Below are 27607 nucleotides of genomic sequence, written 5' to 3' on the forward strand. Positions count from 1 at the left end.
CTAAGCATTCCAGTTGCAACTAAACCCAATTGGAACTGTTCATCTGAAACTCTTGATGGGCTTTGACAATCCTAGAGAGGAGGAAAGAGCATATGCCTGTGCACATTAATGTACTGCTGAAGGAAACATAGTATCCCTCCTGAATCTCCTGAAATAAGAGATGGAAGAATTAGGCACCTTCTTATACAGGTCCAGACACTACATTCTCACTCTACATGTTATTGATACAATCACTGCTATACCAGAAATAGCCCTGAAAATCTACTAAAATGTTTTACTTTTAGAGACTTCTCAGTGTCTATATTTTTGGAGAGCATTAATCAAATAAGAAAAAAGAGCCTAAATTACTTATGTCTCATTTCAAAGCTAGAAGAAGCTGAAAACAGAAACCCACTATTTTTATGTGCTCCGTTGCTTTTACTTCTGTTCAGGGTCATCCAATCCATAAATGCAATACAAAACTAATGTAAAATATGCATATGTTTACATAACAAAGGCTAAAAATGTTCTACAAATGGCAAGAATGGGAATGGCTTTAAAATTATATAGCAGAAGTAATAAATTAAAATAAAACATGGATAGTTAGAACTAGAACATATACCATTTTATGCCTCTCCAACTTGTTCCAGCTTACTGAGTTATGCAGTATCTTTTATTTATATATCTCTCTATATCTATCTCTCTATATTGATATATATTGCTCTTGAATAAGCTGCTCTGGAAGGTTCACTCCCTAAATTGAGTCATTACATGTTTCTTAATACACTTAGTCTCATAGAGTAGCTGCTCACAGCAATCCACACCTAGCACATGCTGCAAAAACATAATTTATGAGCTACATCTCTTCAGTATTGGGATTTTGACTACATTTTTAAAACTAGAAAGAGGAAAGTAAGAATGAATGCATGTGTAAAAGTGCAATAATCACATCTATTCATGCTTGCTTGTCTTCTGCCATCAGATTCAGCCTCTACCTTTGTTGCTCAGGTAGCATATTGGCTGCCTCATACTTTTTATCTTCAAGCACTGAGCAGAGGTTCACTTCAAATTAGGAATCAGCTTGACAATTAAAAGACCTGTATCTGCACAGAATAAAATGGACTGGTAGAACAATGCACTTCAGGGCAAAATTTACACTTTTCTTTACAATGCCAGTGTTACCCAACCTGATGGATTTAATAGGAAACACCTAGACATAACTGCAAGCAAAACTTGACACGAAATATCTGAAATAGGGGTGTAAAGCAAAGTACAACTTGATCTTATGGAAGAAAAAGTCAATTGTTATTTGCTGTTTTGTGTTATCCAGGAGACATTGGTGTTAACTATTAAAAAACATTGGGAAAGATCACACTGCAAAATTAGGTGAAGTGAAATCTTAGCCTAGCACTGCTCTGTGGCTAGCATGACTTTAAGGCAATCTGTGCTTTGCTTATCCTCTCCTTGTCTGCCCACTGGGCTGCAGGACAGAAGTCAAGCTGAGAAAATACTGTGAGCCAAGGAGCTGGGCTAGATGCCTGCCTGAGATACCCAAAGGCAAGTTGAGCTTTGGACGAGGCTCTGCTGGTTGTCTCTTACAGTTTCTCTGTGGGAGTTATTCTCTGGGCAGATCCAGGACTTCTGTAGGCATTTTACCTTTATGTAAAATGGCTGAAATGGGAGTGATGAGTCACACCACACCTCTTGTGCATTCTCTGTTCCTACCATAAGTGAGATCTGCTGTCAGTTCCTGCAGTGAACATGATACTGTCAACATCTGTCTGGGACACCTCTGGCAGGAAGAACTGGAGCCTCAACTTACATTGTATTGAGGAAGCTGCTATCTGACTTTAGGATTCTCCCATGATATGGAGCATGGAAAAATGAAACAAAATTCTCCAGAGGTACACTATGAGCGATCTCAGAGCAGACAGTATTAAAAGGATGGAAAACAGCCCAGGTTTTAGCAAAATGCAGTGGGCCACTGGCTACAGGGGATATCCTATGGCACAAAAATGATCGCAGGCAAGAGACAGGTCAGCGTGCTCATGTTACCTCAGGCTGATTCGAATTTTTTAAAATCTTCTCAATTTCCTAGCATAATCCTTAGTGAAATATAATTAAAGTGGTGTTTGGATTTAAGTATTTCACCATAATATCAGTTATCCACTCAGTACAACATTGCTCTCGTCACAGACATACTGATTGTGGTTTGCACAGCACTTGCTGCTTCTCCACAGAGGGCTGATTGGTCCCATGATGATCATGCTCCTCCTGATTTCCAGCTGTTACATTTCATTAAGAGACAGCTAAAATTGCCTCAGTGGTTTCCTCATATTACTTTTCCACAAAAGCAGTTGGTTTGATTACCATGGGGATGCCAAGGAGTCAGGAACAGGATGAGAGGGTGGCTTGTGAGAGTATCTTCCTACACAGAGGTAGTCCCACTTCAAAAGACTTTGGGAAACACCCACATGAGCAACTCACAAATGAAAATGCCTAAAGGAGACTAATGGGACCAATGTATTTACATTATTCAAACAAAATGAAACAGGAAAAATTAAGTAAACAATGAACCAGAAATCAGCATTTTGTAAACAATCTCCAATTTGTTATTCATCGATATAATTTTGTTCCACAGTTATCTCCTCTAATAAATGTGTGTGCATTTTTTGTGTTATTCTTTCCTTTACTTAAAATAGTCTTCTCATTAACAAGAGTGCCATAGATACACAGCAGAAAGCCTCCTCCAGAGAGCTTGCACTACATTTGTACAGGGGGTCAGGCCAGTTGTCACTGAAGGTGACGAGATTTTACAACCGAGTTTAACAGACAAAAAGATGCCCTATATAATCTGCTGCAGGCAGGCAACGTAGTGAGCTTGGACATGTGTACAGATTCCAGGGGAAAAAAGTAGGGCATAAGCATATATACATAAAGGTTTTACAGAAATAGCAGGTGTTAGATGAATAGGGAGACTCTACCCTACTTGCTGCAAATCAACTATAATATGGATCTAGGCTCCTAAATATTAGCCCTCTTTTCATCCAGCTTCTCTGCAGCACAAGAGGCATCATTAGACCAGCAGCAGAAGTACTTTGCTTAGCCCATACCTTGCCACATGTGCTTGATAAAGCTATTGCTTTGCTCATCTTAACCTACAGGGAGTTTCAGACCAAGGACACATGCCAATTTATTCATAATATGCATACTGGTACCATGTTTGCTCTGACACTGGCTAAGAAAGAGCTCTGCTCTTCTGGAGATAGTGCTGGGTTTATTAGATAGCACAATCCTCAAAGCCCCTCTTCTGTTTCTCTCATTTATCTGTGCAGTGAACTATGATTTGGCCTATTTTCAATTAGCACAGAAGGGGAGCGTCTCAGCTCTCTTCCCCTGTGGCTTTTCCATCCTGCGTATTTGCAATGTTCGCTTTTATAGCCTTTCCTTTCAGAGATGCAGGAAAGCAAGCAGACCAATATAACTCATATTGCAGCATGGGGCAACAAGGGTGCTCCAATATACATGGTATTTCCTGGATGAAACAATGTTGCCAGGACAACAGATATCACACATAAAAGCCACTCTCCCCCAGGGCACATAATTCCACAGATAAATTCTGAAGACAGCAGTCAAATACAAGCTCTCTCTCTCAGTGGTCATTTTGATGATGAGGACACTAGGAGAAAGATGTCATGACTATGCTGAAGAGCTCACAGCCAGCTCAATTCAATAAATGAACCAGTGCCAAAAGACAAATAAATTGTAAAACATTTATGTCTTCACTGGCAACGGGGGCTCCAGTCCTCTGGAAACCAGTGTTCAGGTGGCAGCACATGGGATCGCCAATGGGATGCTATTAATGGCTCCTGACTGATGGGAGGCAGTGGCCAGCAGCTGGCTTATGACCTTCTACAAGAGCAGCTCAGCTAACTCCCTCTCTATAGATGCAAGAATACTAAATAAAATGCCCTGACCAAAATGTGAATTAGCATTAATTTTGTTAATTCAGTGGCACCAATTCAAGCCTCAGCTGCCTGCATTCAGAAGGTGGGGCATTATGAATGACACAGCTGAGGTTTGGCTTGATCTAAGTGCAGTCACTCAAATGAGGGCAGCTGAGTTAAGCCAGTCTCACAACCCTTGCAGTGAGATCGGAAAATGGACTAATCTGCTAGACTAACAAATGGGGGGATTTTGATTGCTTTTGTCAGCTTCTTGCGGTGCATTTTAGCCTGCAGGAATGTTGTCTGCACATTAATGCCAGAAATACCACAGCGTCACTGGCCTCTCATTTCAGCACAATGCCCTTTGCAGATTCAGACGCAAAAAATCAACATCAATATTTAGAGGTAGCCATTCCAAACTGGAAGCTTTCTGGGGCGTAAAAATAACATCTAAATAAAAGATAGTGCATAGACTTGCTTACTAGCAGGGATGAGTACGTGTGCCAGAGCTCCTGCATCGCTGCTGCCAGCATGAGAGAGTTCTGTGTTATAGAGATCAACAATGGATGCCTGACTGTACGGTCAGTTCAGATCCATCACTTACTAACAGTACCTGTCGCTGATTTCATGCTTTTAATTTATAAACCAATACACATGGATTTTCATAATAATCTTCCCAGGACAGTTTTGCATTTGTCTGTCTACAGGGAAATCTGCCAGTCTCTCTCAGGGGTCTGATGCACACCCCGCAAATGCCTGCAGAGTGCTCTTCACACCCTGGCTCTTTTCAAAGCAAATGGAAGCATGAGGACACACAAGGATTCTCCTCTGATTGTAAAATCCCAAATTATTTCCATAAACTATTTCACAGAAGCTCCTTATTCTGATGCTTGTCTTCCTTACAGAAGTACATTTGATGAGAGATGTTACAGGTATTTTGGAGTTAAGACTTGAGAGACTTACAAGAGGTTGTAAAAGGATGCCATGTGTGCTGCCACTCTTCTAAACTCATTGCCCAGCCTAAACCAAGAAAAGCCAAAGTATTCTTTTCCATAGCAGCCAGCCAATGTCTTGTTTCCTCCCATCCCTTCCTGCATATTTTTAGCAGCAGCAGTGGCTTCCTTGTCTTTATCTGCCTTCATTGACAATTCCACTACCTCTGTCGAATTTTGGCAAACTACGGTGTCAGAACATGAGAGCATAAATTGCAATGTTTCTAAAATTCTGGAAGGCTGGTTAGGGAAACTTGATCCAAATTGCCATACCTAGGCTTGTGATCAGACAGCAAGAGTCAGGAGGGAGCAACAGCTACAAAATTGTGTTTCATAAATTCTGTTCTTCATGGAATTATTGAGTTGTTTTATTTTCCACAACTAGAATCCTTCAGACTGAGATGATGTACAAGAAGCCACCAGCTGTTGAGAAAGAACAATACCACTCAGGCACATGTAAACTGTAGCCTAAATGTCATCTCAATATTTCACTCACAGCCAACTACATCTCTTTTTTTAACTGATGTTTAAACTACCTGTAGCACATTTTCTCATTAGATTTGAAACTGGGAGGAATGCTACTATGACTACTTAATACAGACTTGATCCTATGCCCACAAAAACTGGCAAGAACCAAATTATCATTTTTATGGGGCTTTTGATCAGGCCCATAAAGCACAGAGGCTATTAGAGGTACATGTACAGTTTTGAAAATATAAGTGCCAGTACAGAAGTGTAAATGCAGTATTGATTCTTGATCATAGTGATAGAAATTAATGGGTTTCAAAGTGTCTTGAGGCAGAACTTAACTGTAAAAGGTTGCAAGGGTGCTTTTTGAATATATGTGCACACCCTGGAAACATTCTGGCTGCAGATATTGTTTATTACTGCAAAGAGCTGAGTACCCACTGAGCCCCAAAGTCTTCTTTTGGGAACAGAGCACCTCAGAAAGGAGATTGTGCAGCTGGCAGAAGCCTTTCTGGCTAGTCCGTATGAGCAAAGGCTTTTGGTATTCACCAACTACCTGCCAGGCATCCTGTGCTCGGTGACGACGGGGTAGAATTCATCAGCTTCAGCAGGAAGAAAATCAAACTCACTGCCAACCATTTTCAACACAAATATATGACATTGCCTTCAGGCAGAAGCATATCTTTCAGGCCATTCTTTGGTCCTTCATCTGAGTCTTGCTTATCTGTGCACATTCAGCTGTCAGCCCCATGCTACTTTTAACCAAGGAATTAATGAAGAGCACATGGAGACCAAGAGCTTCCTGCAAACCCTAGGGAGGCAAGCGACTGGTGTTTTCAGATTCAAGTGGTAGCTCGTAGCAATCAAATGCCCTAATAACTTTTCTTTTAGAATAGGCAAACAATGCTGTTGGTTAAATTGAAAAAGTATGATTCATCATAACAAAAGGATGATTTTTGCTGTCTGTTTTGATACAAAACAGAATTTGTGATTGCCTGATAAACTTGGAGAGATACAAATAAAACTCCGAGGATATAAAGGACCAATAGTGTCAGTTACCAAATTAAAACCTTTTAAAGAGGAACTAGGGTCTGTCCTTCAAAAATCTACATGCACGTATTCATCTGCAAAATAAAGACTGAGCTACTAAATTTTTCAACCTAGAAACATATACCTGCTATTCCAGCAAGAAAAGGAATAGTGTGTGATACTCAGCATCATGGATCTATTCTACCACTAGTTTTATCTAAAAGTCTGGGATATCCTGTAGATAATAAGCAATTCAGCTTCAAGTAACAGCATACAGTCCTATGTTTTCAGCCTACACACATATAGTAACCAAAAAAAGTCTTATTTTTAACTACTTCTTTATACAGACATCATACTGCAGAACTGAAACATTCATCTGAAACTGTATCAATAAAACAAATCATTAATATTCAGAAAATCTCTAAGTTTCTTCCAATCATGATTTTAACTTCTAAAATGAATGAGTAGTTTTCCCCCCTGCTTTTGGTTTCCAAGATTTTCTTCTACATTTTAAAAATCCATTTTATTATTGGAATCCAAAAATCTCTCTGAATTACTTGACTTGGTGAGCTGCACATCTCCTACACGTGGAGAGATTGAACAGAAAAAAAAAAAAAGGATACCTTGTTAAATTGCAATTAAGTCATGCAATACTCAAGAGTCCCGTATCAATAGGTCTTGTTTGCAACAAGACTGGGATGGGTAAGCAGCAGAATTTGGAAGAGAATACAACAGTTTTCTCTCTTCATTAAATGTTCTAATCACCACCTTGGACTTCTTTCACCAAGTCCCTCAGGCAGTCCAGGTAGCCAGGTACAGCTTTCACCATATAGAGCCTCTAGAACCCATCTTTTGTGGCAGCTCAAGCAGTTATCTGATCCACTCTTTCCTGCACATTAGCTCCTGTGTCTATTTACATGGGCGCTCAGGAAAAGCAGTCTGAATTGGTAATTCAAGGAGGATCACCAATGCCACTTTAAACACTTATGTGGACACTTTATTTCAGAACTGAATTTGCCTTAATGAATTAAAATAAAATGAATGGGTTTATGAACTGCATAAACATCCACCCAAGGGTTTATGATGTTATAACTAATCTGTTTCATATTTATGGTTTAAATAATTCAAGTTACAATGTATAAACAAGCCCTAGAATAAACAAGCCCTAGACCAAGATTTCTATGAAATGTTCTTCATCAAGCTGTCTTTGATTTCCAATTAATAATCTGTGTTTTCTTATTAAATCTCTGTACAGAGGGCAATTCAGTTCCTCTTTCTAGCAACTATTTATTATTCCTCAACATACTAGCCCCAGCATCCCTGGAAAGAGCTCATGAAGCTAATGGTTTTGTCTGGGTGATTGCCATCTGTGTTTCAGATCACCGTGGACCTGGAATTCCCATCTCTGCTGCCAATACCCTATACATCTAACTGCATGCACCTTTTTAATGCAGTTCATGGACATGGAAATAAAGGGCAACTACTGTGATTAAAAAATCCCGTCAGATTAGACCCACTGGGCTGCATGCTCACATGACCATACAAACCCATTTCCCAATCACAACTCGGGTCAGGCGTCACAGCAGGACTCACTCGAGGTACTGCCATGCTGGCCTCAGGGATTCCTGCTTCATTTCCCCCCTGTGCGAAACACTGAGCGAGAGCAAAACAGTATTCTAGGAATAAAACTTCCTCAACAGCACTTCTCAGTGAAAGCATCATTGTGAAGACAAATTTCCTTATGGCTTCATGTCACTGTGAAATGTCGTGATTTTCTCCTGTGCCTTTATACAGGCAGTGAAAACCCAAAGAACAAAAGCCAACGGTCTGAGAAACACTAATTAATATCCATGCTTCACATGCAATCTAAAAATAAAAATCAGCTGCAACACATTTTGTTGTTAAATGAAATAATTCTAAAATAACCTGTAAGGACCCAGTCTGACAAAGATCCTCCACTGATGAGTCATGGCAAAAGAAGCTGAGGATATACAATTTTTAGCAGAAGAATAATCTTCTTCCAAATACACATTCTCTCTCCCTACAGCGAGATATTCCATTATTGTTGATTTGTTGCTAAAACACTTAAAACATTTCCAATGGATGCTGTTCTCTAATTCATATACCATGAAGAAGCTTATGCTACTAACAGCATCAACTTTCAATCATTAGAATATGTACTTTTTCTAATGGATTCATTGTATTATATTATTTTAACATGAATGCACTGTTGTAGAATTATGTTGCAGCATTACAGTTTGGGTGGCCTCACATAATCTTCACACAGCAGCTGGAAGTGTAATTAGCATAAAAACCAAATAGCCTCATTAAACATCTCTTTCCTGTAAGAAGGGACACATTTAGAGGCTTCGTTTCACATGTTCCATTACAGCTGGCATGGGGCTAGAACAATCCCCAAACACATTTTTCAGTCCAGCTAAGCAAAGCCCACTTCTTAAACCCTGGAAATGTTCTGCAGCAGATTTCAGGAAGACACAGTGATACTGCTCTGTAGTGGAATACATGCTCCCGGGGGAGTCGTTGTATCCCCCATTTTTGAATTAGGAGCTTCCAGTTGGCAATTCAAGTATAAAAATAGACAATTGCTTTCACCGCCTTCCTTGTACAAATCAGATCTGCAACTTCCGAATGCATTTCCATTCTTTTAATCTCCTTAAAATGACAAATCTGAAAATGCTGACAATTTAAAATACCAGCAATAAAGAGGCAAACATCACCCATCACTTTCCCTTGCTATGAAGCATCTTCTGCCACCCTAAGCTTTGGGCTGTTTATCTAATTGCAACGCTAAAAATGACCACTGGCTTTAAAAGTCTCTGTGAATCTTTGGTTCCACAGCGGCAAGCAGATGAAAAAGATAATTTTGCTACCTGTATAAGATGGCAAAAGATGAAATTTTTTAAAAGTTGTCTACAGTTTTGCATGAATTCTGGTACATTTTTCTGGCCAATCTCTCAAAAGACATTAAGAAAATGTCAGTGCATACAAAGAGCAGTTATATGCAATCCTAGAATATTTTTTTCACTTTCAAAATTCAGAATACATCAAGTGTGCAGTTTTGGATCAATGCAAAAAATAAAATGGAGAATGGATTTTAATTTTTATTCAGTCCTCGAATGCAATCAGTGTAATACTTCAAGAGACCTAAGATACCAATGTTTTCCTGTCTACCAGGCCATTTTATATTTAAAATTCAGATTTTTAACTACTAAATAACACCTAGTTCAAATTTCAAACAGAAATGTAAATTTGCATAAAAACTCTTCTGAGATTCATCCAGAAAACACTGAAATATAATAAGGTTATTTTTTGGATCTTCCTTCCTGAAAAAATATTTGCGTCATTCAATGTGCATTCATGAACAGCCCAAGTTCCTGCAAAATGCTGCTTTTCTTCAGAGAATGACATTTTGTGCTTCCCTCAAAAAATCATAAAACAGCAAACATAGCAGCCTCTTCTAACTCTGAAAAGTGGGTGTAGTGTTGGTTTTTAACAAAACCAGAGCTCTTTTTTTGCAAGTTTGGACTAAGTTTTACATCAGCGTCATTTTTCTCTCTTCTCCCAAAATCTTGGAAATGATCAGTGATTTCCAGCAATGCCTTAACGCTCTGAACTGCTCCAGCACAGCAAAAATACTTGGCTGGGATTGGCATCCATATCAGCTGCTCGCTGTTTCACTTCAAAAGGGTCCTCTGGGGATTTACATGTAAGTATTAACAGGCTTTGTCATGGAGGAGAACAGGAAGAACTCTGGGATTTTTGAGGCTTCAGAGTAACTTCAGACCCAGCTACCCTGGAGGGGAGACCCTGCTCTCTTTCTGAGAGCTGATTCAGAATTCAGAATCACATTTCCAAGTCATCAGATTATGAGTGTTAGGGAAGAAAAAACCATAATTACTTCTGTTCTACATACCTAAACCTAGAGACAGTCTGGCATGAAAGTATAAGAGAAATTGTAATGGGGATCACAGCAGATATTAAATAAAATTCACACTAACACAATGGGACCATAAAGGGCTTTAAAATAGTTATCCTTGTTAGACAATGATCCAAACAAAACCACTCTTTTCAATGAAAACAGAACCTCTGCAGATAGATGTCAATAACCTCGCACTTGGGAATACCAAGTCTCTCAGCCATAGACCATTTCCTAAGAAGTACAGGCAGGGGTGAGGGCAGGCATGTCTCCAGGCTGTGCTTCTCCCTGGTTTCCCTAGGCAAAGGTGTCACCTAAATAGCATGACCAGTTTAATAGCCTAAGGCTTTTACAAGAAAAAACACAAGAGGCAATTACTGGCAAAGCAGAAGTTTTAAGAGAAGCACTGGAAACATATAACTGAGTTTTTCCCAGTTGGAATATTCTGGAAAGAAAGGTTCAAAATATCTACCTGTTGTAGTCAGAAGTAATCACCAGTAGGAATCAAATTACCTGGGTATGGTTTATGAATAACAGTTTCTCTAATTGAACAGCTTTATCACATTTTGTTTTCTTCTTGTTATTCATCAGAAACACTGAAAAATCCTTGCCTGTAAGTGTTGCCAATTTAAGCAATCCCCTCTGCTGACTGGGAGACTTAACTTACATAACACATTGACAGATGATTTTTTTTTTATAGAGCATTTAAAAAAAAAATCCTGGTTGGAAAAACCAAAGCACCAAGGCATAACAAGTTGCAAAAAAAGATTTGGGCACAAAATTAATACCTGTTTTAAAGCAAATTTTTGGAGCGAGGCAGCTAAAGGTTGGATGAGCCTACTTTGTAGTGGCTCACTTATTATCTTTAAAAGGCTTGAGGGAGAATAAAAGCAAATAGAAGAGCATGTTATGCCCTCCCTAAAAAGTAAACTGAAAAAATCCACATGCTCCCTTTTGTGGCATTGTCTACACTATTGGGCTTAAATCTTTAGATCCAGAGTGCAGACCTCACCTATTCCTATTTAACAGAGTAACTGCTAGCAAGAGAAGATTGTCATCCTCTGTACAGATAACTATTAAAACAGTCTCAAGGCCCTTAGGCAGCAGATCAACCCAAAAATGTGCCCTGAATGTCCTTTTTCACCAAATCAGCTGATGATGCCTGGCTCACAATGGTTTGCCTTTTGGCTCTTCTGATATTCTGGTCTACTTTAGCCCCAGTCTTTATCCCTTCCAACTCCCCAGTCCCACACCTTGAGACAAGTTCTTGAACACCAATCTTTACAATATTACTTAAGCCAATGAAGTTTTAAAAGGAACAGGAGCAGGTCTTCCCTATTTTCAGGAGGGTACCCAAGCATGAGGCTAGAAAGCCACAGTTGTGTCCTTCTGTCACAGGACAGGACGTGGCTCCCTAGCACACTCACAGGTTTTGGGATGGAAACTGTGGCACCAGGGGTCTGGTATGTGATCACTGCCCTGTGGAAGAGGATTTTAAGTATTTCTAGGAGGGGAATCTGCGACACAAATAAAAGGAGGTTTCAATGTACCTAGCAGGAAAAGCTGAGTTCAAAAGATTTCCTTTTCTCTCTTTAGCATTACTGGCTGTCTCAGACAACCATCTAATTGCCAACAGAGCTGCTGAGAAGCTTTCTTCTGACAGGTCTTTTTCTGCTCATTGTACAGTGTGCCAATGTACCTAACCCAAACACTGAGAAATCCTTTGCTCTCCTACTCACAGCTGAGATTTCTTTACACCCTTTAATTTCTCACCATTTCTTGCTTTATTCTTATTCAAACCAAAATAAGGACAAAGGACTTTGTACTTTGTCCTTCAAGTACAAAGTTACATGCTTCCTTCTCCCTTTTGCCTGAGCACTGCATTTCCAGAAGCAAGGATGGGGGAAGACAGACGCACCAATTCTTTAAAACGAAGGTCACCAGAGATGGGAAATAACAAAACAAGACACATTTCTCTACTCAAACTCCTCCAAACAGCTGAAATACTTTTTTTTTTCCTGAAAGGTTGCAAACAGTTGGCTTTTGATGAAAGCAGTGATAAAAAGCCTTCAATAATATTTCAAGTAGGTGCAGAATCTATTTCCCCTCAAGCTTCTTTATTTCAGAAGCAGTTCCTTCTCCAAAACATCTCCAGGAAATGACATTTCAGCGTGTGTATAGCACTGCAATAAAACTGCAACACATCCAGGAACATTTTTCAAGTTCACAGCAAGGCGAGCAGAAGAAGATCACAGTATTAAAAAAAATGGCAAAGGTCTAGCAGAGGAGACAGTCAGCTTGCTCTCTTGCTACCTGCTTTGCTGATTCCCAGAGAGCCCAGTGTGGCTTTTAAAACCTTGACCAGCCTGTAGAGCTATCCCAGCTGAACCCAGCCAAAGAAATGTGCTTGGGAATAGAAAATTCTGTTTCTTCCTGGCTTCTTCTGCCATAAGTGAGACTGCTCCATGTTAACTATAAGAAATCATCTTATCAACAGATACAATCTTGCCATTTAGAAGTTTTCCTGTTCTCCCAACTTTATCATACTTCTCATTTTAGTGAGGGGGCCTTGGCCCTGCGTGGAAATAAAAGTTTCCACACTTTCTGTAAAAATCTTACATAAGTTTAAAAAATATACAGAATACTTTTGACCGTAGCATGAACAACAGTGTGGCAGTTTGATTTCTTTGTCTAATTCCCTGTATATAGAATTTCACTGTCAGGAGTATTTATGTTGTACTGTGGGAGTTTCATCACCCATCAAGGAACTTTCAATAGGATGTTCTGTGATGAAATGATTTGCAATCCTGACACTGAAAACCACTTTCTCTCTGGGAGGAGAATCGCTGTGAGAATTAACTTGTTTCTGTTCATGCTCTGGTACACTGGTGTCCCTCACACAGCATAATCTCCCTGTTTTTCTGAGATTGAGCCTGTCCATAGCCAAAGCTCATCTTTCATTCACAGTACACATTCTTTACAACTCCTTAACGCACCAACTTCCAGCAGAAGAGGTCGTTCAGATCAAACTCCAGGGCTCATCTCATCTGCAAAGAGATCACCCTATGCATGATCTTTTCTACCTGCTCTGGCTGCTCTACAAAACACCTCATGATCTCACAGACAGACCAACTGCAAGGCAAAGGCATTAGACGTCTGCATCAAAGCCCACTACTCTTACCTTTGTGACTAAGTCAGCACCAAGACAATATCAGACTTTGGACCTTTCTGCATAGTCACTATAGAGATACCAAAACCAATGTAACCTATAAATATAAACTCTATGAAAAATGTGTATCCCGTTGACCTTCTGCTTGTCAGTGACAATACAATAACAAAGATGGAGGATGGGGGATTTGCTATGCTCAAATATCACAATTTGAGTATTGATGTGCTGAAAGGAGTCATACATAATAAGCATAACACTGAGGTCCTCCATCAATCAAATTAAGTATTTTCTGTCTCACCTTCTGCAATTACCAGGTGTCAGAAAATAACTTTTCCTATTAACTAAAAGTTTTTTTTGTCCACTGACTGCTGAACTGCATTTTAAAACATTCATCTCTGAATAAATAAGCAGAGCTTTTAGTCTGATAAAGATATGGATACCAAATGTTAGCACTTGGAAACACCAAGAAAAAGGCAACCTTTCAACTTTACATATCGGCCTGACTCTCTCTTTCTTCCTGTTCTCTCCCAGGGAAAAAATCCTCCCATTAATTTCAAATAAAATTTCATCAGATTAGGCCATGCGTTTTGACCCTCACTATTTTTGACATTAAAAATAATTGAGTCTATTGTTGCAGCAAATAAGAGCATAATAAAATACTTATATTAGTATTTATTTTTTGATAATTACTGATGTTCTATGCAGGTGGGAAAGCTTGGGTGCCTGCCTGTAGGACACTAATGGGAATGTTTTTTCTTCTAAGTGTCACATTTATCAGTGCACTAGAAGAAAATAAGACTATATTATGAAGTTTCATGCTGGCTCTCATTATGCCATCTCACAAGCTTGTCCTTTGATTTATTATAAAGATTAAATATATTTTCTCAGTGAGATCAGAGATATTAGCCAAGAGGTCATGGAAATGCTGGCAGAAAAATGCTAGTTTTCTGTGTGTCAAATCTTTTGTACCACACATTCAAGGTTCAACCAATGCTTCTTAATTGCTGGGGGTCTTGTAGGATGCTGGTGGATTCCTGTTCCCCAGGTTTAGGATGATCAAAACTGTGGGGTCCCAGCTCTCGCACAGTCCAGAAGTAAATCTCTATCCCTGCCTTCTACAGGGTGCTCAGTAAATTTGACATCCGTGTCAATTTTGCTGCAGTTACTAGCAGGGGAGCTGACAGGAATACCAATTCTTGCAGAGCAGCTGCAGGATACTGTTAACTTATTAGAAATGAAAATTTTTCTAAAAAAGAAAGAAAGTTTTGGATTCAACTGAGATGAAACCCAGTACTGAGACTGACAAATGTTCCTGGAGACCTAGCTTTTAAATTAGTTTTTCAGACACTAAACTCCCTCTTACTAGGGGAGAAGATATGCTGGCATGTCTGGTAAAGCATCCTATTCCTCTGAGAAAATACACATTTTCAGTCTGGTTTTAATCACTGTGTACTATCCCAATATTTTGGTAAAGGGGCAAATCTAAGCAATACTACTTGTAACGCCCAGAGCAGACTATGGAGCCATATTCAATCCAACTTCAAACTAGTCAGTCTAACCACACCAGTATGCAGGTCAGCTTACCTCCTGGAGCTGGAGAAACCATAAAAATCAACAGCAGGCAGGATCTGGCAACCCCTGCTACCTCCTGAACAGCCGTGGTTATTCTCCTACTGGTAACCAACTAAGGCAGCATGCTGAAACTAGATTCCAAGTAGTTGTCACCATGCTGTCCACATATCCCTAAGAGCTACATGACTTTCATGGAAATCCTGCTACATTACACTATGGCTATGACTGATACAGGACATGAAAGACAAGCCCTTTGTTTTGCAGAAACCTGTCATTTTTTGGTGACAATAGCTTCTCAGCTGTCAAGTCAAAAATACGATCGTCAGTCAGAGTAATATAGTCATCTCTTCCAGTTCATTAGTTTTTGGCTGACAAATCAGAAAGCAGCCTAAACAGCACACGGTAAAGAACTCCTTCAGGTACAAACCCTGAAAACTCTCATTCTGCATTTAACCCCATGCAAGAATTTGCACTTTAGTTAAATGAGACTTCTTGCCCAATGGTGGGCCATTTTCAGGAGTACAGGATTTGGGGTGCTACAGGCACACGCAAGTCCTACCTGAAAGCTTCCAATGTGCAATACACAGGGCAGAAAGCAACTGGGCTGTAACCCAAGCCTCTTGTGGCACTCAAAGGAACAAGATACTGCTTTCTTTTTAGTTCTAGTGTGAACAATAGGAAATCACGAGAAATTTCATGTTTTCTCACAGACAATCCAGGCTAAAGACTTGCAGAACCACATGTAGTAATTATTGGCCATCGTGAAATAACAAAGAAAAGAAACCTTCTAAATAGAGCACAAAGCTTTCACCACATGCATCAGTGCCTGGATCCGTGATTCTTGCTCAGACCAATTTACAATATAAACCCACACTTTTACTGTTTTCCACCTATTTTAACAAAAAAGGGTCTTGAACTAGGAGTGTGAGAAAGTGATAGCAGAAGGAGGGGTGTGGCAAGAACTCAGATTTGGTTTTGTCAAAAAAACAAGTGGCATATCATTTCTGCCCAACAGAATGAGTAATTGCTGGTTATGCAAATTACTCGACACAACTTCAGCTTCTTTGTCATGTATTTTTCTTTCTCTGTTAGCGCTCACAGGAGCTTAAATGTGGCTAAATCGACCACTAGCATTATCTTTTCATAGTGCTTTTTCCTTTATTCATAATCTGCTGAATCACTATTCAAAGATTTCTTCTGGGTTACCCTCTAGCTCGCATTGCAGAACCTGCAAATACAGCTTTGGTGAGCTGCTGTTTTAATTGTAGTGCACCCAATGTGTTTCTTTGGGTTTTTTAAAGAAAAGGTTGGTAACAAAGATCTCCTCTTGGAATCTGATAAATTTCTCCAAGCCAAGTTTCGACAGTTGAAATACATATACTCTGAGGCTGTAATACAAATTTTCAGCCTTGACGAGCAAAAAGCTCCAGATTAATAAACCGACCCCAACATGACTGTTACCTGCTGAAGTGTGCTTAAATTTTTCACTCTTCTTCTTCCTCCATTTCCATGGCTTAAAAAGTCTCCCGAGAGTGGCAAATTTGCTTCTTCTTCTGATTGGAGGCGTGTGAGTCCCAGGTACTAGAGAATCTGAGCGCATTGCAGCCAGTCTTTCCACCTCTTCAGCTGTAATTTCAGCAAGAAAAAGAGAAAAAAAAAAGGAAGGTGGGAAGTGAAATAAATGCTTTAATAATTTATCAGAGAACCACACAGATGGCCGAAACTTTCCCTGGACACGGAGAACAAAGGGAAAAAATTGTAGTCCTTATTATTTTAACATTAGTTTCTTTTCTTTCAGTGAAATTGTTAATCTACTGTAAAGAACAGTAGTAACAATAAGATTCAACAGGAATAGAGATTATTATGTTATAAAAGTTATAATCTTTAGCAAATTGTTCAGCATTGCTCTAGACAGCTGGCAGTTCAGCCATCAGGCATTCCTGGGGAAGTGTGACAGAGACTGGGGAAGAGAAAGCTCAAAAAAAAAGCATGCAACATAGTTTAAAAGAAATATTACAAGGTTTTTTTGGGGGGTTGTTTTTTGTTTTGCTATGGAAAAAGGCATTCCTTTCAACTAATATTTACTTTGGTACGATTACTGTATCCATTAAAACTGCTTGGGTTACAAAAGGGGCTACATTAGGAACTTCCTAGTGAGAGAGAGGGTGCTAAAAAAAAAAATCATAGAATCATAGAATTGTTCAGGATGAAAAAGACCTCTAAGATCGGGTCCAACTGTTAAGCCAGCACTGCCAAGTCCACCACTAAACCACATCCCCAAGTGCCACATCTAACACATCTTTTAAATCTTTCAAAGAGGGTGACTGCACCACTTCCCTGGCAGCCTGCTCCCATGCTTTACAACCCTTTCCACGAAGAAATTTGTCCTAATATGCAATCTAAAAGCTCCCCTGGTGTCACTTGCAGCCATTTCCTCTAGTCCTGCCACTGCTTACTTGGGAAAAGAACCCTACCCTCCCAGCTACATCCTCCTTTCAGGTAGTTCTAGAGGGCAATAAGGTCCCCCCTGAGCCTCCTTTTCTCCAGGCTGCCTCAGATACTTATGGTAAGACCTGTGCTCCAGAACCTTCACCAGCCCTTCTCCAGCATCTCAGTGTCCTTCTTGTAGTGAGGGACCCAAGTCTAGTCCCATTTTTCTGCCCACTCACTGCCCTCCAGTTCTCATGCTTAGCTTTCAACATATAAACTTTTAATTTTGGATCTTAATACAGTCCATACTTAGGGCTGAATTACCTTGGAAGGGGATAGAGGTTTTCCCTGAGCTTCTGTTCTTAAGATTTCAGTTTTCTACAACCTTTACCCTGTAATATATCATGATAGTCTCAATACTGAAAAAAAAAAAAAAATCTGAGGAATTTAAATTACCCTTCCTACCTGATGAGAACAAGAGAAATCTGCGGATGGTCACTTGGTGCAGTTATACTGCACCCTGTCTCACATTTGCAAGGAAAAATTTATGCTGATAGTTTTAAGAAATAACATCCCTGTGATTAGAGGTACAGAAAGAGGAAAGTCCAGACCACAAAGAAAACAGCAATAGGGAAAGGTACCAGCAGTCCATAAAAGAGGTTGTCTCTGTGCCACTGCTGCCAGGGATGCAAGAAGTTCTCCCTGCCCTGGGCTGAAGCATGCAGCTCTCTCCCTAAAATATGCATCCTGGTAGTTCAGGCAGCATACAGAAGGGGGTTTCATGTATGGTTTGTTGTTTGGTTTTTGTTTTGGGTTTTTTTTTTTTTTTTGGTTTATTTTGGGTTTTTTTGGTTTTTTTAATGTTGGTGGTGGTGTTTGGTTTTTTAGCTTTTTTTTAAGGGATACCACTTCCCAGGCTTATGCTGTAATGTGACACTGCCACTAACATTGATTGAAATGGTTTGCAGACACAGTCCAGATTCATAAAGAACCTCAGCAAGAGCACTGCTTTGAAGGGATGAGCACGCCCACTCCACACTGACAGAATCACCAGAGATTTTGGCTGGCAAATTCTTACGTCTCACAATGAAAATTTTTTCGAGGCTTTAAGTGAGCCAAATTTAGGTTGGTTTTCATGGAAACAGCCAGAGATGCATTTCTAACACAAAGGAGGTTTCATTATCAGAACTCCAACTGAACTACTATTTGAGTCCCTCAGGTTTTTGCAAGAAGGTTGGTTATTTTGTTATTGCTCTTTTGTTTCTTTGGTTTGTTTTGAACGTTAACAAGCAACACAATCTTTTTTTCCTGTTTCCGTGCCAGATACAGCTGCCTGTAACTTTCTGAAGAAGAAAAAGCTAACCAGCAAGATAGAGTGAGCCCAGCTGTTTCAGTGGAAATGGTTAAAAACTGCTATTCTTTGGGGTAATGGAAAGACAGACATTTCTGAGAACATCTCTTTTCAATTTAAAGCAGAGGGAATAAAAGATAATCCATCCAAAGCATTTCATTCTGTTCCAGCTCTTTGTGCCTGACTGCCTGGAGAAATATCTTCTTATCCAAAGAACCCATTACAAGGCTCTGTCCTGCACAGGAGCTGGGACATGCTGTATCAAGGCTGGGAATTGCCTGGTTATGCTGAATAAACCATAAGGGTAAAAAGAAGATGAAATCAGAAATTTCCTTATACCTTCTGATTTCACTGGAACCTGCTGGGCCTTGACGACCAGCACAGGGTAGAGACCGTTGCCCTCTATATGCAGACCCAAAGGGACCATGCCTTTTCCCCTTCCTCCATTTTTAAGATGCCTCTAGCTCAAAGCAGGTAAGATCCCACTGTGTTCCACTGCTGTGATTTTTTAGAGGTGCTGCTGGAAGTAATGGGCTAGTATTGTCTTTGCCGCCTTATTTGGGGGATACAGGAAGAGGCCCATTGAGCAAACTGGGAATGACACACTACTGCTGCTGCTGAAATAGAATTCCTGCTAATAAACCTGCATCTAAAACATATTGAAATTCCTCTTGCTGCTCACCCTCTCTCCTTTTCCCCATCACTGAGCCAAGATCTCTGCTACACAGGTGCCTTAGTCACTAAATCTCAGAGTTGCAACAACCTCTCTTTGATAGCTGGTCCTAGCTGGTATTGCTGAGGCCATTCCCTGGCGAACTGACGCCCCTTAAAGACACTTTCCTCTCACAACATACACACAACTCTGTCCCACACCAGCTGCGCTCTCACTGCCCCTGGGGAAGCTTTTCCCACTCACGGTAAATGAGTATGGATTTACAGTCAGGCAAAACTAACATTGGAGTCAAAAAGAATTTACCCAAAGGGTGGATTCACTGAAAGCCAAACACAGTGCCAAAATAACTTCCCTATTTTGACTGCTCTTCCCTGTATTTCAGCAGTCTCACACATGAATCTGTGGCCTCAGAGTCCTGCAGTGCCTGGCATCAGCCATGAACGTGGCCTTTCTCCTTCATCCTCTCCAAACATACACAGCTCCAAGCTAATGCAAGTAACAGATCTTTTTCCTTCTCATTCACATTTCTCAGAAGGATAAGATTTTTTTCATGAGGAAAGGCTCTCAAGAGCACTGCTAATTCAAAGCATAATAATCACTGGCTAGGAATAAAACACATTAGCATAAAGCCATGACAGTTTTAATACACAAGAATAAAAGCAGACCGTGATGCAAAAAGTAAATGCCAGAATTCTGCGCTCTTCTCTGCTGCTGCATCTTTTGCTCAAGTTGGCTGGATTTCTCTGCCTTTTTGGCTCATAATAACTATTGACTGGCTGTGGGCTGCGACACCCACTGCTGACAGCAGGCTCTGTAGGCTGATTTCACACCTTTGCTGTTCCCAAAAAAGCTGGTACTTGCAGGAATGGAAAGTAACCCAGACCTTGCACTCTTTTTCTATTTTTTTGCCTTCAAAGAGGAAAGCAGTCCCAGCAGTCCCAGCCTGATCAGTCTGCTGAACTGGGAGAGAGAACTGCTGTGTGCATTGGTACCTGTAGTCACACTGCTGAGATCTCATCTTGACGCCGCTGCCACAAATGTGATGTTTACAGGTCACAATTGCTGCTGATACTCAGTGCTTTTGAGAACTTGTTCTGATTTTTTCTGGGAGCTGAGAGATCTTTCTGAGACACAAAGAAATACTGGGACCTGCACTTATGGCAAGAGGGTGATGCACTCCCCTCCCACTTTCTTCTGTCCAAGCTGTCATTCTAGACTTGACTTGCTAGTCATTCCCCACTAGCAATGGGGAAACTAAACCTGGGGGGTTTTTCTTAGGCTGTTTGGCTGTGAGACAGCTCTCAAGATTTTACTGTAGTTCTTAATACTCTTAAAGTTCATGTAGACTTTATGTAGGGCTTAAACAAGACCTGGGGTTTTACTGAGAAAACTCCACAACAAACTGAAGTACTTTGCGCCCAAGTAACATAAAAGAAATTTTACAAACTTATTTGAAATATCGAAATATGGAAATATGGAAATTTGAAATATGAAATACTACAAAGGAATAAAAGAGGCTAGACCATCTTGGACCTGTTCTATATGTTCTCAAGATGTTCCCATATCTTTCAGTAGGGTGTTCCATACAGTCCAGTAAGGGACAACACAGGGGTCACCTGCTTTTTGGATTTGAGAAGCATAGCAAGCAGATCAAAGGCCTTCCCAAAGACAACATAACTTATAAGGTTTCCCTGGAGAATGATGGCCAGTTTTGTTATTCCCACCACCGTCTGGGAATCACTTAATCTATTAATGTTGCTGATACATAATACCATAATACCCAGCTTCGATTTTAGGAAAAAAACACTATTACTGCATTTGGGTACAAAGAGCGATTCCATTGCTGATGGCAAAAGCCCAGCCATCCTACTTGTGATCTTTAATATTACCTTCCTCATTGGTAATCACACCAAGTACTCACTCAGACCCTTTCTTAACATTCATTTTCATAATCAGACACACTCTTATCTTAGCAGGCAATTTACTTCACAAAGTTAGATTTTAAGTCTTCCTAGGAAGCACCAATGGCTACTTCATGCTTTCTGTTATATTTGCACAAATCTGTAGCAACAGGCTGAAAATTATTTTGGCCCTAAAAATGCAATTAACTAAATGTGCCATTTTACTTAATGACAAGAACTCTATATAAATAAAAACTCCTAACATAATACTACTCATTGCCAAGCCACATCCAACCAATCTTTATTCTGCAGATTAGTTTCCAAGAAACTCCTGTTGCAACGTTTCTTTTGAACTTGCACCCCAGATATCCTTCACTTCAGACTGCACAGACCTTATTCTGGCAGCTTTGTTCAACACACGATGCATACACACCATGTGTCTTTTTGAAATGACAGGAAACCTGAACAACCCCTCTAATTGCTGAGCACTTATGTCTACTCTTTACCCAAAAGGGAACACTTTCAGTTAAAAAACCACCTTGTTTTTCTTCCAGGAAAACGGTTTATTTTCTGCTCTTCCATTATCCTATGTTCAGTTATTTCCCTTTAATTTCCTTTTGCACCTGGAATTAATTTCCATCAGCCTTGCCTTTACAATGTGAATTGCTCATTTAAACTTTTCCTAACTTCACAAAGGTCTGTTTTCCAATGAAAGGCAAGGCATGGCACGCAGCAGTCTAAACGCAGTCTTGCCAAACAAGGATGATTACCTCTCTGGTGGTGAACAGCTCCCACTGGATGTATGCATTTGCAGTGGCAGTGAGTTGGCATAGTGGGTTTATGAACCATGAAGAGCCTGTCAGTAGCTTTCCTTTGCATGCTAAGCAGCACTCACATGTTCCCAATCCCTGCCATAATTCCTGCTCCCCAGGTGTGCAGCACTTTGCATTGTATCCAGTGTCTCTCACCTCTTACCTTGCCTGTTTCAGCACAGGTACCACACTGTGGTACAGCTCTGCTCTCAGCTACAATCTCTCCTTCTCAGTCTATTTATTTCTCTTGTTGGCACAGAAGGGCAGAGAATAGTTTGGAAAGTCTAATCCCTCTAGGACCTTGCTTTCGACTCATCCACGTTTTGACGTAAAACGTTAATTATTCATGCTGATTGCAATCTGAAGCCATTTTTTCAAGCTCTGCAAACTACACTGCAATGAATACATCACTCTAAACATGTCTTTATTAATATGAATTCTGTCAAAATACCAAGTATTTTTTTTATCGTAAGATAGTACACAAGATTTTTACTTGCAACAAAATCACTTTATCAGGTTATGTCACCAATAGCTATATAATCTCTTCCTATAAACCCTGCAATTATAGAAAACAAGGATTTTTAGATTTCTTTGATTTCAGCTGCTTTGTGTATCCTTTATTGCTCTTATTATTAACTGGTTTTTCCACCTCTTATACATTTATTTAATACAGATTCAAGGCTAAATCAAATAAACAGTACTGTAGCTCATCACAGTCATGTGCCCGGACACTGGATCAGACACCACAGGTCTGTCCTGGACATCACACACAATATCTGGAGGCTCAGCAGCTCCAAAATAAAACTCCGAGCAGTCACTACAAGTGGAACACATCCAGACACCGACCAAGAGAAAAACAGGGCCAGCAAAAGAAAAAAGAGATATCACACTGTTCTTGGGCCTATAGTTCTGTAAGTTCCAGGAATTTCTCCAGTAAAAAACTTCAGCTTGAAAGGAAGGGATATTTTACCCTTCCTAATTGGCAAGCAGGGAGGAGATACACAGTTTGAGCTTTTAAGAGAGCAGAAGAAGTAAGATGAGATAGATGCAAGGACTTTTGGCCAGAGCAGGCAGAGAACTTATTTGGGAGAATCATGGGGTCACTTTCATCTTCCTCTTGAAAAGACTTAAGCCCACATCTCTCATTTTCCCTGGAAACACTACATACCATACCACACTTCATACCATAATTGATGAAGGAGCACATCTATCCTACTAAAACTGTTATTTTAAAGAATTCAAAACCTACTGGTTCTGGAAGAAAGCATCAGTGATAGTTATGGCACTGATCTGCCAGCACAAACACCCTTCTCCCAATACTATTCCTGGGCTTTATTATGAGTTCACCAACGGATTGAAAGAAACTACTGATCACAGCTGTGATTTGTTGAGAGCCTGATCCTGTCCAGTTCTGTACAAAGGAGAGTAAAGGTAAGTGAAGATACTGTTTCTCACTGTCTCTTATTTACACTTCTGCTAGGGAATCTTTTGTTTGAGGCATGAGGGGAGAGATGAGAGAGGTGACATGCTGTCTCCTACATCCTCTCCCCAGAAAGCAAAAGCAGGAGCAGATGGATGGGTAGATAGAGCCCTGTTAGCAGAGCTGGCTGGGCACCCAGGGAGAAGGATCCATGTTTCACCTGTGAAGAACTGCCATAAAAAACTCATGTTCTGGTGTAAATGTCAGCTACAAGCAGAATTTCTCATCTAGGGTATTGGCTCCAAGGTAACTTCCTCATACTGTAATCACACCACCACACTAAAAGCTCAGCTAGCAGAGAGCATCAGAAAAATACTACTCTTCAAACCTCCAACAAGAAGGAGATTAAATCTCACAACACCAAGAAATTCAGAGGAGAAAGTTGGGCACAAGTCATACCCACAAAACTACTGCAATTCAAGGCTCTAACATTATGTAAAACAAATGAAATTCTACCAGGCAAAACAGTTGCAGTGAGGTTTGTCATTGAACTTACAAGTGGAACATCAGTAACTCCTCCAGCACCCACTGAGCTGATTTGGGCTGGGACAGAGTTAATTTTCTTCACAGAAGCTTGCATGGAGCTAAATTTTGGATTTTTTATCAACACTGAGAACAGTGTTGATAACACAGGTATGTTTTTGCTTGTGCTGAGCAGGGCTTGTACAGCGTCAAGGCTTTTTCTGCTCCTCACACAGCTGCAGCAGCAAGGAGGCTGGGGATACACCAGGCGCTGGGAACAGACACAGCAGGGACAGCCAACCCAACTGACCCAAGGGATATTCCAGACAGCGTCATGCTCAGCATATAAAGGTGGGGGAAGAAGAAAGAAGGCAGAGATGTTTGGAGTAATGACGTTTTCTTCCCAGGTCATTATCATGGGACTCTCTTTTCTGGGGATGGCTGAGCACCTTCCTGTCCATGGAGAGTAGCAAAGGAATTCTTTATTTTGCTTTGCTTGTGCATGCAGGTTCTGCTTTATCTATTTAACTGTATTGATCTCAAATCATAAGTTTTCTCACTTTGCTTCTTCTTTCTTCCTCATCCTGCTGGGGGAGATTGAGCAAGTGACTGTCTGGTGCTTTGTTGCTGGCTGGGGTGAAATCATGACACATGGACAGGACAAGGCACCATGGCTCAGGAGTCCTGGATGGAGCTGTGCAGACACTTAGGTTAAGCAATCTGATTTGTCTTTCAGTCACACTCAAACTCATCAACTAGAGTTAAGTCTCATCCATCACAGCTCAAGTTCTTCCTGAAAGCCAAAGCTAAGGACAGTAGAGAAGCTGTCTTCCTGTCTTCATCTCAGCAAGTCTTTAAGCCACTCAACAAGAAAAAGCCAGAATTGAAGCCCAGGTACCTTCAACTCCTAAATATATCCCAATGAAGAAACAGCGCATAACATTTTTTCCTACACTTGCTTCAAACTGCAAGCGATTGAAACTGTCTTCTTGAAGGAGCTGGCAATGATTACATTTTCATGGTTGGATTTATCTCTTATAGCAGCCTGAATTGCAAATTCTACTCAGCTGCAAAATATAAGAGTAATCCAAGAAAAGGATCCAATCCACGGAAGCCCATGGTGTTGTTGCTCACATTTTGCTAGGCTTCTGTTAATGGGTAACAATTTTCCTAATTGCCATGTGGACAGAGGAAGACACAGCTGCTCACATAGCAGAGCACCTTGGCTCTACCAGTCCTCACTGGGAATCAGGGAAGTTCCCCACCCTTCTAAAAACAAACCACTAATGCAAAAGGCTAGCTGTTTATCTTGAGAAAGCTCAGAAAAAATAGTTAAGTGCTTCTAAATTTCTTAGGAGATTTCTGATGGACTAAACAATTTCTGATCTTTATCTTTTTACGCTCTCGTAAGTAGGAATATCCAATATTTTTACTTTATTTTAATAAAAAATGTGTGCTTTAAAAGGCATATCTTTATATTTTCCAGAAACCTGAGAGACGCATGTCCTCTTATTGAAAGTCATCCTATTCAGAAAATGGCATTACAAACATTAAACTTCCTAAACACAATGGTACCATCTCACCCCTATCATCATAAAGACAAAAACCTGAGTTTTTAATCACTGTAATGGCTGGGAGAAAAGGAAAAAAAGTACCTCATTTAAGAGCTAGAAAGTTCAAACCATTCCCTTGTAAACTCTGTATGTCTTCCCTCAGGAAAAAGAAACTACTATTTCTGTTCTCTAAAGAAGTTGATAGGAAGTTGGCCAAGAGTAAAAGAGTAATTATCCAAAATGGCACACTGATAATGAGCATAAATATGGGTTAAAAAACCTCCCTCAGTAACAGACTAGCAAAAACATTATGTTTCATTGGACTCTGAAAGGAGACAATCCGTATCCATGCTCAGGAATTTACAATAAGTACTAAATACTTTTCCTTTGAGTGCCTAAGTGCAGCTACATATGGTCTTTGCTGATTTTCATTATAAAATTAACTTGTTTATTCAAATGATAGTTTAGACCCTTGGCTGTGGTGAAATATCTGTTTAGGCTCTTACAGTAGAGGTTTGAATTTCAAAGCTGAATACTCAAAGGGGACAAAAATATCCATGACTCCTTTAAGGTCATGAATAAAGCATGGCAAGTTGCTGGCTAAAACACACTGAGTATTTCTGTGTGGTTTTCATAGCTACCATTTCACGTTTTTTTCCTACCACCTTTTTTAGCATTGAATTCTAGGGTGTCTTATGGTTGCTGAGCTCTGCAGGATATTGCTCTTGCTCAACAGATTTAGAGGAAAAGTCTCTGGTTTCTAAAAAGCTGCTGCTGCCTTGAAAAAAAGATGTTCAGGTGATCAAATTGGTACGTCTACCTAAGAAGTGTTACAGTCAAAGGAAGGACCCATGCACGTAGCTTCAAACTCATGAAATATTCCAAGTCCAGCAATCACAAATAGCTCAAAATATGAGAATGGGTTTAGATCAGAGCTAAGAAATAAGATACTACAAGGAACCAAGAAAACATGGTCACAGAAGAAACTCTGAAATACTTCCAGGTGCTTCATGCTCTGAGATAATGCTAGCACAAAGAAATTAATGAAATCCTGACTGTAGAACAGTGAAAGACAAAGGTCACAAGGAGTTGGATTACCTTACCCAAGCCATCTAGTGACTGGCCAAAGCTGCCAAAGGGTCCTTTCCAGAATGCAAAATTTACCTTAAGAAAAAGAAATTAGCAGAGAACACATTACAACATGATGTGTGACTGAATGCTTTCCACTGTATTCATGGGAATGATGCCTTTCCGTGGTGTTTGAGAGAGGAGCCAGTGGCATGTTGTGAGCCGCAAATGCAAGCAGAGCACTCCAGCAGAGCGCTAGGATGTGCCTATACAGAGTCACTTGGCCATGAAATTGGCAGCAAAGTTCATTTTCAACATCATGAGGGTAACTGTGATAGGCATCTGCACTAGGTTTCATTTCAACCTGTAAGCAGGATGAAATTCAACCAAATCCTGACATTTCTTACAATTAAAACTAAGTGATCTTTTTTCACCCCTTCACTTCTGGCACTGGAAAAAGCAATAAACTGATACAATATGTCTTGCCTACATGCTGAAAGTCTCCTTTCAAAGTCCTGAAGATTCTGCTACCAAGCAGACGATAAAAAAAAAATCAAACCAAAACAACAAACCACAACAACTACAAGATAAGCCATTCTGAGCATTGCTTGACAGTATAAACTGCCTCTTTCCATATAACCTACAAGGAACAGGTTCTCAGTTTTAAGTATTGTTCTCTTTTAGGAGAAGTATCTACGCAACATCCTACAAGTGTCACAAATCCCTTTCTGTCAAGTCAAATGTCATATGCTCTTCCAGCTGAGCTGGAGTATTTGCCCCGCAA

At 40.1% G+C, this 27607-nt stretch overlaps 1 protein-coding gene across 9 annotated transcripts in view; it reads right to left on the reverse strand.

Moving 5' to 3' along the window:
- The window catches only part of PHACTR1 (phosphatase and actin regulator 1), a 304744-nt gene that overhangs the window by 104830 nt on the left and 172307 nt on the right, over positions 1-27607 (reverse strand). For all 9 annotated transcript variants that reach the window (XM_085051888.1, XM_085051887.1, XM_085051892.1 and 6 more), the window contains one exon: positions 16555-16719. In XM_085051888.1, coding sequence (XP_084908014.1) covers positions 16555-16719 — 165 coding nt within the window. The remainder of the gene's footprint in view (positions 1-16554; positions 16720-27607) is intronic.

This window comes from Lichenostomus cassidix, chromosome 2 (assembly GCF_008360975.1).
Source record: "Lichenostomus cassidix isolate B80296 chromosome 2, HeHo_3.0, whole genome shotgun sequence".
NCBI lineage: Eukaryota > Metazoa > Chordata > Aves > Passeriformes > Meliphagidae > Lichenostomus > Lichenostomus cassidix.